Here is an 18264-nt window from a genome sequence, read left to right as displayed (position 1 = left end):
AGTTAATTTTTTTATTAAATTAATAAGTACAAATATGAAATAACATTACGTGATAAGTATACTTTTGATATTTTGCACTATTACACATAATTGACTGTTGAACTTGGAAAGATAAAACAGCAGCTTCAGTTTAGTTGCGTTGTCAGTTGGAGGTTGAGAGACCCTGTAGAAAGAGAGATACCATGCCTCCTCTCCTCTCCTTTAATTTATTTATTTATAAGCGCCAACATCATCTCTGCCTTTTTCTTGAATTATACTCCAACCCATTTTCTCTGGTGCGCATCCCTTAAGCCATCTTAATTTGTTTCCCATTTCTGAGTTAATTATTATTAATTGTTGTTACATTTATTTATAGTTTTTTTATTCAATTAATTATGTTCTTTGATCAATTGCTTTTTCTTTTTTTTTGTGTCTTGAATTGTGTAGCATACACCTAGAGTCTGGAGAAGAAGAATATTGCCGTGAGTGTGATGAAGCATGCATATATATTTCTTCTGCATTCATTGAAAAATATTTTATATATGTAAATTTTATTAATGTATCAGATGCTATTAGCTTATTACGTTTGTTCTACAGGACTAATGGTGTTGTGAGGCATAGGTAACCTCCCTTGATATTGATGACCTTTCATTTTTAGAAGTAGAAAAGGCCTATGGCCTTTGTGGCTTTTCAATTCTTGTGCAGATGATTGATACCCATATTTGGTTCTTAATTTGGCTGTTGCAGTTTAAGTTTTCTCTTGGAATTGGATTTGAAGTGTTGATGTAGTATTTTATATAACACCAGATCTGGATATCACCGACACGATTGTGGCTCTTACTTGTTTTCTTTTCCTACCTTCTTGTTAATGTCTTTCTCATGACATATATGAAATCTATTGCCTTGGCTGAGGAAACTAAACCTTTTGTGCCAGGTCTGCCTTGGGCTCCGTTGCAATCTTCTGAATTCTAAATGGGTTCTGGAGACTGTTTTAGGTCAATAATTAGCCTAAGAAGAGTGAAGGAAGACAGATCCAAAAAAGCAAAGGTAAACATTTTCATATGTTTATCATGCACAGTTTATGAACCGAGTGTTTTCGTATGCCTTTTTGCCTATATGAGAGGACATAACTTTTGAAGGTGGGAGATTTATTATTATTATTATTATTATTATTATTATTATTATTATCGGAGTGACATATAAGCAATTCAAGTTTTGTAGATTTTTTTTTTAACTCAAATTTTGTTTTTGTTTTGGGGGTGGGAATTCCAATCCAAATAGTTAGGCATTGTATTCAATAAATAAATAAAATTAAGTAAGAAAAAAAAGAGGAAAGAAACATTCAATTGTCTTAAATTCTTTTTATAAATTTATAGAATGACTTTCATTTTTTAATGGGCATCATAATTTTAAATAGGGTCATTCATTTTTTTTTTTTTTATACAAGATAGAATTTCTACTTTAGCCTAATTTAAGTGTATATATGTGTAAAGCTCTCTCTTGGAGACTTCAATCTCGGCTCTTGTGCCCTACACCCCATAAGCACTTATACTTGTAGAGTGACCACCGCACCAATGGTGCGCAGTGAAATAACGTCATTCATTAAAAATTAGTAATTTCATACAATAATTACAACATGATAATACTAGACTCATCACACGTGCAAAATAATATTATTTTTTATTTATTTGTTTTTTTAGAGTTATAATGCTTAAAAATGATATATAAATAACTATGTTTTTTTCAAAAAAGAAAAAGATAAGGTAATGTAGAATAATGTTTAAAAATAAGATAGAGATAGTGTCCTAAGTTTTAGACGGAATTGAAAAGATAAAGAAAAAAAATCTAAAACTTAAAAACAATAAATTACTCTTTTAACTAGTTTGTATTTTTTTAATTTAAAATTATTTAACTATAACATAAAGGTATTTTAGAGAATTTAAGAATTTGTGTAAGAGTATTTTAGTACGCAAAATATTGAAGATCAGGGAATCCGGTTATTAATAGTATAGATATATACAATATCTTGAGTGTAATGAAGGACCAAAATATCTTCAAGAGTTATCTAGTTTTTCTTTGGATTCCCCCTTGTATTGTCATAATTCAAAATGATTCTAGGTGCTCTCAGATTTATCAGTTCTTATAGAAGCAACAAAGCATTTCTTAAAAATTGTATGTGGAAACCATCAGATTCTATTTTCAAAGGTCAGGATTTCTTTTTTAACTTCTAACTTAGTAGTAAACAAAATCCTGCAAAATTAAAATAATGTAACAGTTGAGTTGGACAGCAAAAAGAGGTTTTTTTTTTTTTTTTTTAATTTAAAAATTCAATTGTCACAAGAAGTGGAGAGGGAGAATTTTAGCTTTGATTCTTTTGTAAAAGAGACAAGACAATACCAATTAGTTACAATAACATAAAGCTGAATTTTTTTTTAAAAAAATCATTGAATATTAATTCATTTCCTACTCCCTCCTACGTTGTAAGAGTTCGTTTGGATAGAACTTATTACTGAAAAATGAAAATTAAAAATTGAAAACACTATAACAAAATAATTTTTAAATATGTGAATAGTACCGTGAGACCTATTTTTAATAGAAAAAATTGCTAAAAAGTGATATTTGTGGGTCTCGTGAACAGTGCACAGATGCACTGTTCACGAGAGAAAACTCAACAACTGCGACTACTGTTCACAGTGCATGAAACAGTGACATTTATCATGCCAAAAAAAGAAGAAAAAAAAAAGAAGAAGGAAACATGAAACTCAGCAAACGTGAATCCAAACGCCACTTAAATTAAGTTTGCAGCGTTGTTTGTTAATGCTCCTTGATAGATCTTTTAGTAGGATTAGCATCTCCAATGTACTGTATTATTTTTCTTGAATGAATGCAATATCTTTGACAAGAAAAAAGAAACAAATACCTCTTCTTCTTCTTTTTGTCGCCAAATTGACCAGGCTTTTCCTTAATTTAAGTCCATCGATGTAGGATAAATAAATGACAGGAAGATTTCAACAATCACTTGGAAGTGGAACTAAAAACTACGTTGAAAATTTTTTGTGAAATTAATGCTATTCTGGCACTTGCATATCAAATCTCTCTATCATATCTGAATTTTGTTTTGATAACTATTTCCTTAATCTAATCTATTAATACTTATTCAACATAGGTGCACTCAACTACTGATAAATCAAATGGGTCCAAGAGCAAGAATCAGTCTCATAGAGAGTCAAGCAGTTCTTCCAATGGTGGTCCAATTGAAATTCCAAATGCTCCACCAGTTCCAATAAAAAATATAGCTGCCACTCGGATTCAAGCTGCATTTCGGGCATATATGGTACTCCCTTAACATTTCCCTCTTGGGTTGTCGTAAAAAGACTCTCTCTCTCTCTCTCTCTCTCTCTCTCTCTCTATATATATATATATATATATATATATATATATATATATATAACTTTCCAATAGTAGAAGTTCAATTTTCTATATCATCCTCACATTTTTTTTATAAAAAAAATAAACAAGATTCTTGTCAAAATTTGTGCTACCTCTATTATAAAGTAAAGTACAGTCTAAGAAGGTCATCATATTTTTATCTTTTCATTAATAATCGTGCCATTTGAAACATTTCATATATTAAGGGACAAATAGAGTATATGCTACTCTATTTGTCCCGCAATATATGAACATCAAGCTAATGTCCCAACTCCCAAGTAAGGTCTCAACTTTTTCTGTCGCAACCTAGATATTTTGATTTTGAGGGAGTGTCACCAACTCACCATGTTATTGTCCCATTATATATATAATTTAAGCATCACGTGAGATGGCACTTCCCCAAAATGCTAACTCTATATCATTCCTCATTTTACTATGGAAAAGGATAAATTAAACCATAGCTTAGAACCTCTTATGTAGAAGGCATAAGATTCAAGCTGGTTCCCTCAAGTATAGTATGTTGATTGGCATATTAAAACACCAAAGATCATTTCTGCATATTTCTGAGTACAGGAATAACTAATGAGTTTAATGAATATGTATAGTAAGCTTTCCATAGACTAAATACAGAGGATTGCAATGTAGAGCATACAATTTAAGAATAACAAAAGAAATTAGGCAAGTAGATTTATTTTGGAGGTATTTATTAAATTAGGAGTTATAACTGATAGTTATGATATGTGACATGATATGCTAAAGTTTTCACTGTTTCTGGGATGTTAAAATACTTCCTTAATTGATTCATTCTCTCAAATGAAATTCGAAATACCTGATGACATAGTTCAAATCACCGAAGAATAAGAAAATAGAACCTGAACAAATGATATTATTAGTTCAAATCAGCAAAATAGGCAAGTAAATTTTTTTAAGTAAATCAAGTAGTTGAATATCTGGGCTCTCCTTCCCTCATTCACCCCTAACATCAACCTCGGAGATAGGAATCAGTGTCTGTCTGTAGTGTCCTTAATTTTCTTGCCAGTGAAATTAATAATACAAGTGCCACTGCATGATGTTAACAGTCCAATTCTCCTGGTAATATGTTTCTTCTCTTCTTAGAAAAAGATACAAGAAATGATAGTTCTACTTGACTTATTTGACATCCGTTGTGTAAATGGAATACTACGACTTTGTTACCAGGGCAGAATTCCTATCACAGAAAAAGCATGAGAAATTCATCGGGTGGACAACTTTCAGCATTGATCAGGATCTTTGGTATTTATCTACAAATATATTGGAGTATCATTGTTAAGTTTTAAATTGCAGGATCATTGACAAACTGTAAATCCAACAAGTAAGACTGTCTTAAGAAATTTATGCAAACGGGCAGAGAAAGCTAGTTAGAGTTTATTGTTATTATTATTAAGCTGTTCTTCTCTCTCTCTCAAAAAAAAAAAAAAAAAGTAAATAAAAAGGTGCTATGTGAATTGTGAACTATTTACTTTTAACCAAACATGTTTATCACCTTATGAATTCAAAAAACAAAAACTGTCTTGAGCATACGAAGCTACCATTCTAATTGCCTTTATGACTGTATGCTTAAGCCCACCTCAACACGTTGTAGTAATAGGATTGCATCTCCATATCAGATAACTTCAATCCCAGTTATCTTTGGCACGAAGCCATAGGAAATAGTAAAAACTTGTATCAATGTATAATGGTGCTTCCATATGTGGGCTAAAGCTCATCCCATTAGCACTTATGGTGAACTTGAATCTCCATCATCAAAGTCTCTCTTTCTACTTATGCAGGCAAGAAAAATGTTACAGGCAAGAAAAATGTTATGCCATCAACCATCAAAAAATGAAACATTATGCCATCCAATGGGGACAGTAAGATTTCAGGGCTTCATTCAAGATCAAAATGTCAGAGAGCAAGCATCAACTGCATTGAATTATATACATTCATGGAGTAGAATACAAGACCAAATCAGAGCTCGCCGACTCCATATGGTCACAGAAGGTCGAATTAGGCAAAAGAAATTGGAAAATCAGTTAAAGCTTGAAGCTAAGCTCCATGAGCTCGAGGTACTGTGAGTTTGTGACTATCTCCTAATTGTCATTACTGCTTTGTTTTATTGCCTATAATAATTGTTAGTACTTTGCTGCCAGTCTTGTGCAGCCTCTCGTTTGGTGGGAGGCCAATGTAATTATAGTTAATTTCTTAGTAACGTGATTTATTAGGAGTCAGAAACCAATTTTTTTTTTTTTTTTTTTTTAAATCCTCTTTCTATGGCATTTGAAATCAGTAAATTTTCTTCTGCTAATACTTTTTTCGGATAAGGTCATCTCATACTTTTCTTGCTCTTGTAATTATACTGGTTCTGATGGTATTTGCATTTATTAAATTGATCAACAAATCATCATATCATGTGGTTTAAATTCTAAATATGTGTTTATTGATGTATTTGGTTCGCTAATCCAGACATTTCATTAGAACAACTATACATAGTATTGATTACTGGGACTAGGGGAAGGGGTTGAGTGAGTAAGCTTTAAAGGCCAGGCATATGTGACTAGTGAGTTCCCCGCTGAGCCTAATTACACTAACTAGTTACATAATTGAGAACAAGGTGCTACCTTGTATCATCCTTTAAGACATAGATTTCTGGTCCTATATATTGTCCCTTGAATCAGTTGGGAGACATTTTTTTATTTTCCTCGATTGTGCATCTTATATTCTTATTTCATCTATATAGCAAAGCTAGTTGTGTTGGATATTGGATCTTGTAGTCGTGACCATGACTAGCTAGGAGCATTTGACATAATGCTTAGCTCGCTAACAATCAAACATCAAGTCTTGAAAATGTTTGAAGAGAAACTAATGGTTTTCAGTAATATTTAGCAGTCATTTTTACAATTTGATGTCTATTAGACTTGGTAATAAAACTTTGTGTTGCCTATTATCGCACTTTGAATTAGGTTTTATGGAGGGAAGTAGTGTGGCCATTGCTTTGTAGTTTCTAGCACGGTTTTCCTAGTTTCCTTCGTGCTATGCGTATGCGTTCCTTTAGCGTCCATTCTCGGGTTGTGATCAATAAGATAGCCAGCTTGGGGGGCCCTGCCCCACCGCCCCCCCCCCCCCCCCCCCCCCAACACTTTTGAAATCCTCATGTAGTGCTATATAAAAATAAATTGGCCCTTACAAATTATAATGATTGACCCCTCTAAAAAATTTCACAGAACCTTCTTGCTGTCAATGGAAGAAAATTGGTAATACATGAGTCTAGACTCTAGACTAATTTTAACTCAATTTAAATTACAATAAAAGAGAAAGTAGCCAAGTGGCCCACCTACTTGCAGAACATGCCAAGAACCTGGAGTTTCCAAACTATTGAACAAAAGATAATCTCTGGTTTTAGAATTCCAATCAGCTATGAATATTCATCACCTTCACAATTCATGCTTTTTTTTTTTTTTACTGTTATTTTGCTTAGTTTTCTCTTTAATCTGATTTTGGATAATGACTTTCCTTTAAAAAAAATGTCATGGAAATATGTTCATTGTCAGTTTTTATGGTATTTCCCTTTAAAATATAATAATGACTGCATTTAGCCATTTACAATTCTAATATTTAGTTAGTTTCTCAAATGGACTCCACCCAACAATACATACACTTCTACCAAAATCTTATAAATCTCTAATCTCCAGGTGTCTTTCTTTTTATTTTTTCTAAGAATAGAAAAAGGAAATTGTTCCTATTGTTTTCAATTTTTAAATGCAATGAGCGTTGCTCGAATTGGTGTGTTTTTCTTTTAATTTTTAGCCTTTAAATTCATTTATTCAAGTCCCATCATCATCATTTTTTCACAAAATTTGATCATTTTCTCATATTTCCAATTTTTTTCCTCATATGTTTTTCTCTCATTATCATCATCTCATTTTTATATATTTTTAGTTGATTTTTTGTTTTCCCTTTGAATCCAGGTGCCTTATAAGTTGTACCAAAATTGAGATGTTAAATTTGACTATTATATATAAAATATAATTACTGTAATAATTATGAGTTATGACTAGCATAGAAATAAATAATTGACCCTCCAAAGTGGAAAATCCTAGCTACGCCCTTGAAGATAGCTTTAATTTAATTAGAGCAATGGCTGCTTGGCTGTTTTGAAGCACATCCAAGCGGATATACATATACTGGAAATGAACTTGCAAAACATAAAAACAGAAAATTAGATTGTGAATTATTAAAACATATGGCATGCTCAAAATTCATCACCATAGTTTGGTCCCGAAAAGTTGAATAAGCTTATGGGTAGAACTCACCTTCTCTGTTAAAGCACATTTTTTATAATTACTCTAGTCTCTATTAAAGCATATTTGTTATAATTACAAATGTTACAAACACAAGGGTATAGAACTCATCCTTGAAAACCAGCTTGCAAGGGGAGAGTGTCTAAGAGCTTATAAACACATGGTTAAGCTTATACTTAATTCATATGGGACACTAAGATCATAACAACTAAAATCATAACAACATTAGTTTATGGTTTTTGGGCTATAAGAAGGAACTTGTATTAATGGCAAATAGTAACATAGTATGTGTGGTTAGCTTTTTAGAAATATTTCCCGTTTCCCATGCAACTAAAGCATATTAGCTATTTTGCTTTCGTTATTTATTTTATTATGCATATCGTTTCATATTTTCGCTTACGCAGCTTTCAAAAGCATCTAAGCTCCTTAAAACAGCTAAAAGCTAACCTTATCTGAACATCCAGGATGGATGGCCATTGCTTAACAATTGTTAATTTGCTTAATAGGTGGAATGGTGTGGTGGCTCTGAAACCATGGAGGAAATCCTTTCCAGGTTACAACAGCGAGAAGAAGCCGCAATTAAGCGTGAGCGAACCATGGCATATGCCTTCTCTCATCAGGTCTGCCCTGAGAACACTTACATCCTCAGTTTTAATACTAATGGTTGTGAGTTATAGAAAATTAATGCATAAATTTGATTAGCAGTGGAGGGCCAACTCTAGCCAATATCTAGGCCAGGCTTCATACAGTCTTGGCAAGGAAAACTGGGGTTGGAGCTGGATGGAGCGCTGGATAGCTGCCCGCCCTTGGGAGATCCGGGTTCATGTACATTCTCCTGAATCGAAGAAAGTGCAAACCAAGCAGAGCAAATTATATAAAATTGGAAACCAGCCAGAGAAGAAATTATCAGTTTCATTCAAACCTGCTTTATCAAATGGGAAGGGAACCACAAAAGTGAAAAACTTGGTCTACCCAGCTGCTGAAAAATAAGCTGCCTAAGAATCATCTTTATGTTGGCTTAAAATTGAAGACATACCCAGCTCAAAGATTTTAGCTTTACCAATTTCTGTCATGAATTTATTGTGGTTGTTTTATATCTTGGTTTATTAATTTGCCCATTTGGATTTGGTATGAATCTGTCCTTGTGTGTAAATAAGATAACTGACATCATATTATTGTTGGATTGTCAGTAATATAATTATACACATTGTACATATATATTAAAATGCGTGTTTAACTTGGCTTTGTCTTTAAAATTCATTTCCCTAACATATAAACTTATTCTGATTGTCGTGTAGCCTATGATGGAAAATTCTGAACTCAATTATTTGGATTCTTCGATCATAAGGCTTTTTAAAATATGAAGCTTTAACAAAGAGCGGTCCAAATAGTACGGATTCCAATCATTCATAGCGTGAAAGAAAGCAATGGAATATCAGATTATGATGCAGAGGCAAATAAGCTCTAATATTTATATCTACACCACATAAAGAATATTCAACAAAGTATAATCCAACTCATGCGTCCATTATATATAAACTATATCATACAATAATACATTCTTCATTTGCCTCCTTAATTTAGGTATTTGATATGCATCAAGAATACTACAGCCTCTCCTTTTCCTCTTCTCCTCTACCATTCTTCCCCCACTAATCTACATATTCTTCTGCTCATGCGTACCAATTTCCCCACCAAGTACTCATGATTTTATTACTCTCATTTCAAGGACTAGCAATACGGTTGGCCACCTAAACTTTCAGGCTTTCTTAATTCTAAAGGTTTATTAAAATCTTCTCCATTTATTTACATATGCTTCACCCACATTCCTCTGCCGTGCGTTTTAACTATTAACAAACCATAAGTAACAACAATCATAAAGCATATGTCACAATCTCAACATAAGGCAACTGTTTTTCCCACCTCCTCCCCTAAAGAGTAGAAGAAAGCTCCTGGTTAAGACTGATGAATTCAATTAGGCACTGAGATTTTACAGCGTAGGGGACCATATACAGATGGCCAACTACCACATTTTGGTGGTATCCATCTTTGCATTCTTCCATAATTAAGCAGGTTGAGTACAATCCATTCCCTTTTCATGGTTCCTACTTCAGATGTGCTCCACTTAGTGCCACAAGTTCGGCACGCAGCCTGTTATGTATATTTATCAACCATACTCGTCATAATCATCATGGAACATCTTAGATACCAACCCAACCTCATCTTTAATGCCAATGTGAAAATTTTGACAACTTGTAATTCAGATCTATGCCCTCATTATTGCACAACCTAAAATTAACTTTTTTTGAAGACAGTCTAGCTCTAACACATAGGCTGAATAAGAGAAACAAGATTTGTAATAATGCGGGCACACAGGGGTTTCAGTGTGGTTCATGAATTTAAGTTGAGGCCTGATTAAGACTCATCCAACTTGTCCTTCAAAATATAAAATAAAAAGGCTCATCCAACTTGCATTAATTCTGTAAATAGGTTCTCAAGACTTATATGGCAGATTCACATTCATAATAAACATTTTTCAAGTTAGTTTATAGTATATACTAAAGTTCCTAGAGATGGACAATAAAGAACCTGCTTAAGGAAATTTCACATTTTTTCCTTCTCAACTTGGGAGGAGAAATTATTGTGGAATAAATTACTATTCTACTCCTTTTCAACCATCAACGAGCTGTAACTAAAATGACATTTTCTTTCCTTGTATGAACAAAGTGGATGGTGAGTTCAATACTCACAGAATGTGCTTAAACTTACCATCAGAAACATCAAGTTCAGTGCTCCCAAAACCCAAGCAACCAAATTGATGAAAATAATAATGTATTCTTTCAATTCTTTTGCAAGTTTAAGGAAATCCTTGAGGCCGATTGAACTGTTCCATTGGAATGCAGTAAAGGAACAAAACAATCAAAAGTCAAAAAGAAACTTCCTCACATCATCTTCCGAAATTGACCATTACTAAAAGTAGGTGAAAAAAAAAGTGCCTGTGTTTTATGACTTAAGTGTTCAAAATAGAAATGAAAGCAAACAGTTCTTGGAAAAAACTAGTTGCAATTTCAACAGTTGAAACTCCAGAAATGGAAGCTGAAGGCAAACAGCATGACATAACAAAAAAAGTCTCACAATAGAAACGCTTAGCAATCCAATTCAACAAAGATTAAACAGCGTTTGAGCTTTAAGAGCCCACGCAAACATAACAACACAGCTAAAACACAATCAGCTGATAGAAGCTAAACAAACCACGGATTGAATAACCTGAAATGCACTCAGATTTCTTCTCCCCACGGTACAAGCACCATCGATTGAATTGACCAGACATTCTCCTCCCTACTAATTCTCGATCGGCATAACAGCTTACTTTCTTAGCCTCCTTCTAGAAGATAGAAGACTCCTGCATAAGCATTTTAACATTAAGAAATGAGGAAGCATATTAAGAAGAATTCAAGAACTGGGTTTTGAAGTAGCACCTTGAAAAGAGAGGGAATTCCGGTTTTTTATTATTAATTTTCAATCAATCAATGGCGAGAATTGGAGGAAGCAGAGGACGGATTATGGGAGATGCCGTCGTGTTCCTCTTCACCATGGATGCGTGCTGGAACTCGAAACCCGGAGAATCCGCCAGGGGCGAATCCGATGCCTGAAATGGAAGACTGATGGAATGTTGGTGGAATAAGATGGTGATGAGCGGCAGTGGCAATTGTCGGGTCTATCCAAGCGCGAACCGAAGGTGTGTTACTGGACTGAAGGGGTCCCCTCTGTTGAAAAAACTGGTTTTGGCCGAAAAACGGCTGCAGCAGTTGCTGGGTGGAAGTTGTAGGTGGCGAATTGAAGACAAATTCACCACCAACACCACTACTACTGGCACTACCAGTTTCTGCACCTGTACCAGCATTCCAAGCTAGCATTCTCTGGAAGCGGTTAATCTCTGCTGGGTGGTGGTGGTGCTCAGGCCACCCAGCAGATGACCCATCATAACCCAACTGTGTGGTTCCGGAGAAGAGCATATGCTCATGCTCATTCTGATGATGGGTCTGGGCTTGGTGCTGGTGCAGAAGAATTGGGTCGTGAAAAGATTGAAGTGAGAGCCGCAGATCTTGGCTCTGGCTACTGGTTCTTGACAGCAAATCTGGTGGTGGGTGGTAATTCTGAAACTGTGTGGTCTCAGCAGATGCACCCATTGGGAAAAAGGACTTGATTGTGTCAGCAATGGAGTCCGAGTCCAGCGATGGTGGTAGAAAGCTCGAACTACTACTGCTGTTATTATTCGGGTTCTCGCTCATTTGATGGTGAAGATTATGAATATTAGTATCTGAAACTCTACCACCATCACAACCCACCATTGTAGTTGCTGTCCTACTGCCAGAAGCAATGGTATCCACCGCGCTGCAGGGAATACCAATTGGATTCGGGTTCTCGTCGAGTATCTGGGTCTGGTGCTGGTCTTGTTGCTGTGAGATGGTCACAGTGGTGGGCTTCCATGCTGGAAGCTCTTCGAGTTCGTCGATGGCGGCTTTGGCCTTTTTGATGAGCCAATCGACGGCCTTGCTGGGACGGTCGTAGCCGAGGCGGTCCTGAACGTCGTAGAACTGGATGGCGGTGTGTGCCGAGAGGCGTACACGGCGGTCTCTGGGTCCCTTTGCGGTGCAGACCTTGCTGTGGCGGTCCTTGCGTCCAGTAGAGCGAACAATGTGGCCTCCTTGCACCTCTACGATCTCGCCCCCTCCGCTTCTTATCCCAAATCTTGTCGATGTTGTTGTTTGGTGGTGGTTCTGTCCCATTTTTCTTGCATATTCGATGCAAGTTGAAGTAGGAGGTGGAGCTGGAGCTGAAGCTGAAACTAAAAAGTGAGAGCGTTTCTTTGGGGTTTGTGGTTGTGAGAGTGAGTCTAGGCCTCCATACAAAAACTGTTGATGATTTTGGTCCTGGTATTGATGGAGGTATTGCTGGAAATGGAAAACTGGGTCTTGGTGCTGTTGATGATGATGATGATTTTCTTTTTGTTGTGATGGAGAATCTTGATGGTGTTGTTGTTCTTCTAAGTGACTTGAATTTAGGTAATAATGATGATTCCTTTGAGGATCCAGACTCAGTCCCTTGTGCTTTTCCTCTTCCAGCTTTTAATGGAACAGCAAACTTTTTCTTAGTGGGTTGTTGATTTTTTACTCTCCTTTTCCTTCCCAGTAGTACTAGCACTGCCCTCTTGCTGCTTGTGCAACTGCCACCACTCTGAAACCTGATACTTCTGCTGATGCTGATGCCTCTCCCAAAACGCCCTGCCATTCAGTTTTCCCAGTTCCATTTACTGAGGATGTGAACACCACAAACCAAAGCCCCCCCCACCTATTCTGATAAAAGAATAAAGAAAACCAAACAAGACCCAGAAGCCTAAACGAACTCTATTTTCAGCCTAACCCATCTCTTTGCGTTTCTCTCTCTTTCTGTCTTTTTACACAGCTTTTGATAATTGTGCCTCTTTATTGTACCAAGCAGTACAAATAGGGTCAATTATTTAATACCCCACTTGACCAAGCAAGCCAGGGAACTAGAAACACCCACTTTCAAGAGGGATCTTGTTGGGAAACTTCCTGCAAATTTTCCATATTTTTTCCACACAGGCACTGTGAGTGAGTGAGAGAGAGAAGAGAGAGGAGAGTGTGAGTGAGATTTGCGTGGTGGTGGTGGTGGTGATGATGGAATAGTAAGTAGAGGCTATAGGGAAGAGGAATTCTTTGTAGGCCTATAAGAGCCCTTGATGATGCCAGTGATGAGTGTGGCAGTGTTTGGTCAGAAAGAGGATTAAAGATCCCTGTGATCTCATCACTGCGTCTCCTGCTGTTCTTGTACAAGCTACACTACACATAACAACAACCCAAACTCTTTCTCACTCATTCAATCACCTTAACTTTTAGCTCCTCGCCTCCTCTCTCCCTTACAACTTTCACCCCTAAACTTGTTTTTTTTGTTGTTCAGTTTTTTTCTTTTTTTTCTTTTCTTTTTTACATCTTGGTAAGAAGTTATAACTGTCGATTATATGGCTGAAGAGAGTGCCTGGATGCTTCGGTGGACTATATAGACCCTTTATATGCTACCACCAACCCATTTGAAAGTGACCCCATTCAACTTTTTCTGGTCACTCGCTCTCTCTCTCTCTCTCTCTCTTTAATGCTTCACTTGAAAGACACAACATCATCTTCTTTTCTTTTCTTTTCTTTTCTTGTTTTTTCTCATTTCCCTTCTCCCAACCGACCTTTTTCTTGTTTGTGGGATCACTGCACATTGCATAATAACGGCCACACTTGTTTCTTTTTTCTTCGTTAATTAACTTAATCTGTAACAAAATATGTTCTTACATATTTGTCCTGTTTTCTAATTAAATAACCCTGATGATAGTTTCTTATATTTTGGGGGCGGGGCCAAAGGCTTGGGGAATCCTATCTATTATTAATATCCTACTGGGTTCATGTAATCAACATTTTCTACCTGGCTTTGTAGGCGAAATGACATTTGGAAATATATATATATATATATATATATATATATATATATATGATCTATCATTGTTTGTGAAATATTTAGCAATTTATTATTTTTTTAAAATTTATTATTTTTAAATGATAATTTACTAAATATTTTACAAATAATAATAAATTATATATATTTTATAAATAGTTCCCAAAAGGAATAATATCAATCAAACACTACACAAAAAATAATATAATGATATATTGATAGAGATAGAAAGATAAAAAAAAAAAAAATTTAGAAATTTTTTAATTTTTAAGGAAAACAAATTATCTTCAACAAATTTTGGGAACTAATTATACATTGTATCATAGTTACAAAATAATTATCTACTTCTACAAACGCGTAGATCTGCACCTAGTTAGTTTTAACAATCGGCATAATGAATCAAACAACAGTTTCTTCATGCTCTATACCAAAATCATCTTTAGGCAAAATCTAACAAAGAAAAACGGTTAGGATTTGAAGAAATGTGTGAATCATTAGGGAGTATATGCACCAAAAGCTCTTTTAAGAAGGTCCTACTACATAGCTCTATTTCATCAAAAGAAGCCCGGAGGATAGAAGACAGAACCAAGTCCACAAAGATAGTAACCCCAATATTCCTCTAACTTAACAAGTTCACTGTGCATTACATGCTTTTAGTGCTTTATTGCTTTACTTCACTTAGTTAGCTATTATTAGCTTAGACAATGGTATTCTAAATGTACTGGCAGTTTGGATTAGGCTAGTTCTTCTCTAAATTAACCCCTAATACCAAACTCTCACATACAAAGACCAATTCAAATAAACTTAGATTTCCTTTTGATAGCAATCTAACCGGATTAAAAATAATGACAAGTACTTATTGAAACATGAAATAATTTTCAAAATTAAATTGTAATTTTAGGGCATGTGTCCTAAGACAGTTCAAAGGAGTATAATGGCAGATTTTTATGAAATAATGTACATTTCCCATCAATTTAGTAATTTTCATATTTCCATGATATCTCAAACGATTCAAGCATGATTTTTCCTGTAATTAGTCATATTGAAGGGAATTTCATGGTTTTTTTTTTTTTATATATGACTAAAATTAAGTTGATTAAACAATTAGATTTCAATTAAAACTCAACTAGATTTGGTAAACCCAATAAAAATTGATTGAAACCAACAACAAAAAAATAGGGTTTAACAGTTAAATCTGATAGGCCAAAAATGTATTGATCTCTTGTGATGAATCAACCAATTAATCCACTATTATTAAAACAAGTGGTTACAAGTAAAGGAATCCTAGTACTTTATACCAACCTATAGTTGAACCCTTACCCCAATACCCAATTGGACTTGTTCTGTAGTGACAATCTCTCATTTTCAATGCACGGCTCCCAATACCTGACTAACCAATAGATGCGCGGATCCTAATACGCGACTTGATCACCAACTTGAGAAGGATGTTGGCTGCAAAGTTCTTCAGTTCATCACACAATGAAGATCATGAAGTTACTTAGTCACAAAACCCTATGGTATATAAACACAGCAGCTTCTTCAAGATGAACTAGGGCAACTAGGTTTCCAATCACACTTTTCTTCACACTTGTGGAATTGTGCTCTTGTGCAACTATGCTCTATGTGACGGCCCTTAAAATAATCCTTATATATGTTTAGAGTTGTGAGAAAAGAAAGCCTAAACACATACTCACGGATTGGATGAAAAACAGTTCTGAAAAACTGAGTTTCATAAACCTCGATAAATAGCCATTTATTAAGATAGCTGTCGAGTCACGGGCTTCAGCATCTTTTAAACCTCGATAGATACTAGTTGTCGAGCTAGCTGTCGAGATTTAAAATCTAGCACTTTCTTACTTGATTCTTGGACAGACTTGCATGGCTTTAACACTTGAACTTGAAACTTTGTTCCTTGAAGTATAAAACACATCCTAGATCTACCCAATTACAAGTAAAGTGTGTTTTGTCAAAGGATTAGCCAATACATAAAATGTTGACATATGTTCCTAACATCAATCACATATGTCCTAACAAAATCCACGAAATCTGTTAATTCAAGATTCAAATTTCCTTCAAAATTCAAGGTTGGACGAATTACAAGAAATACCAATGCCAACAGGCAACAGGAATTGCTTTAAAGTTCGATCAACAAAAATAACCTATTGTAGAGTGTAAACATCAAGAGAAGGTTCTACAAGAGAGTAATACATTAGACAATGCACATTATGTGAAATTTGAATCTGATGAATGTGCTTAAGTTTGACTCTCCATGGTACATGATGATAAAGAGCTTCCCGAAGTTAAAAAAAGTGATACAATGGTGCTTCAGCTCAAGAAAAGACTACCTTAATGGCAGCATTCATTCCACACACTGATTTTGTAGTTTTCAATGACCTTAATGATGTGGAATGCAAGATTTTTCTATTCTTAGTGTTACTAAAAGTGATTTTGGAATTAAAGCACGTGTCCAACATTGGAATTCTTATGCTTCAACACTTCATAACTCGAGGTTAAGTTTTTCCCAGCCAAGAGATGCTGATGTAGGTAATTCTCAGTTTAAAAAATGGCCAAAAGCAAATGTCCCCTATATCATTGTTCATTAATCATTCCCTTTCTTAAATCGTCATAACTATCTCAATGTCGCCTTTAAAGCCTCCACAGTGAAAGATTTTGGTAGTTTGCAATTTGACTAGGAGAATAAACTTGGCTTTCTGAAGCATTGGCTCCATCGTGGATGTTTTTAACTCAACTAGAGTGCTCTCCACATCTGAAATTTTCAACAAATTCTCTGGATCCTCTTCCATTGATGCTTCAACCATCATAGAAACTGTGTGATCAAAATAAGAAATTTGTGGGTTTTAAATAATTCAACTAGTAAAATCCAGATATGAGATTCGAACCCACTTATATCAATACTTAATTGGTGCCTTAGATATTAGAAAGTATTCATTATGAGATTGATGGAATCCTATAAATTATAAAAAATTAAAATTAAAAAAAAAGGGTAATTGCAGTAAACCCACTTGTGGTTTGGCCCGAATTTACTTTGCCTACCCGTAGTTTGAAAAATGTCACTTTGCCCACCTAAGTTTTGCTCAGTTTGTCTTGTGTTACCCACCTTTATTAAAATTAGGAGTAAATAGGTATTTTCGTTTCCCTTTTATGTCTCTCTCCTCCCAAAACAAGAAAAACATAAAAACTTAAGAGAAAACAAGATCTAAAAGTGGTATTACTCTATCTCTTGTTTCACACATAAATTGCCCAGAAAATCAAACCCAAACCAATTGTCCTTTATATCTATTATCCTCTCTCTCTCTCTCTCGTCCACCCATAGCCACCGCAATCCACCACACTTGCATGCTCACAACCCATACCTACGTTAATGTAACTTCACACCAGTTTGGTTAGTTGTTGTCATGGTGGCAGAGTTAGGAAGATGGAGGATGTTTGGAAGATGGGTTTCTTTTTCTCTAACCCATGATTGTGGCAAAGGCTTGAAGGAATGAGAAGAAAAAGAAGAATAGGAATTGGAATGGAGAAAATGAGAGGGCAGTGACATTCTAAGATATGAAATTAGGAATTGAGCAAAGGACGGTGTGCTTTTTAAGATCTATACAATTACTTGTAACAGAAACACTAACCAACCTTTTTAAAGATTATCATATGATTTGGTTGTTTGTGTTTACTTTGGATTTGGGATAATTGGTGTGCAAAGTAAACTCTAACTGTATTTTTCATTGGATGGGATTGGGAGAGAGTGAATGAGGAGGATTTATTATTTGGTGCTTCTTATTCTTTTTTTAAAAATCATGGATTAGCGGCGACTGGCTGTGTGGCTGGGAATTATTGGATCTTAGATACTCACTCTAATCATTTTCTTGTATTATTTTCACCACTAATTATTACTAATTTCTATCTAGTCTCTCCTTTTTAACTCTCTTTGATTGAATTGAAGAGAGACATGGAAATAAAATATTGATTATGTTTGTTCTTAAATTTTAATAAACTCTAACGTTTA

The 18264-nt window shown here is 35.0% G+C and overlaps 2 protein-coding genes across 3 annotated transcripts; one reads left to right on the top strand and one right to left on the bottom strand.

Moving 5' to 3' along the window:
* The first annotated feature begins 144 nt into the window (after positions 1-144).
* On the top strand, positions 145-8965 carry LOC142641027 (protein IQ-DOMAIN 10-like). 2 transcript variants are annotated; one of them, XM_075815380.1, is made up of 7 exons: positions 145-275; positions 427-461; positions 914-1026; positions 3146-3313; positions 5217-5492; positions 8231-8344; positions 8430-8965. In XM_075815380.1, exons 3-7 carry the CDS (start codon positions 952-954, stop codon positions 8712-8714), a joined length of 918 nt encoding a protein of 305 aa, XP_075671495.1. In that variant the 5' UTR covers positions 145-275; positions 427-461; positions 914-951; the 3' UTR covers positions 8715-8965. The 2 variants fall into 2 exon arrangements, with proteins under 2 accessions (XP_075671495.1, XP_075671496.1); XM_075815381.1 differs by lacking the exons at positions 145-275; positions 427-461 and adding an exon at positions 582-600.
* A 1876-nt stretch (positions 8966-10841) lies between these two features.
* Positions 10842-13773, bottom strand: LOC142640918 (transcription factor TCP4-like). Its single transcript, XM_075815238.1, has 2 exons — positions 11204-13773; positions 10842-11127 (listed from the first exon to the last, which is right to left on the bottom strand). Exon 1 carries the CDS (start codon positions 12512-12514, stop codon positions 11252-11254), a length of 1263 nt encoding a protein of 420 aa, XP_075671353.1. The 5' UTR covers positions 12515-13773; the 3' UTR covers positions 10842-11127; positions 11204-11251.
* Between the last annotated feature and the right edge of the window lie 4491 nt (positions 13774-18264).

This window comes from Castanea sativa, chromosome 6 (genome assembly GCF_040712315.1).
Source record: "Castanea sativa cultivar Marrone di Chiusa Pesio chromosome 6, ASM4071231v1".
NCBI classification, from domain to species: Eukaryota; Viridiplantae; Streptophyta; class Magnoliopsida; order Fagales; family Fagaceae; genus Castanea; species Castanea sativa.
Note: the sequence above shows the minus strand (reverse complement) of the source record. Positions and strands in the feature narration are given on the sequence as shown.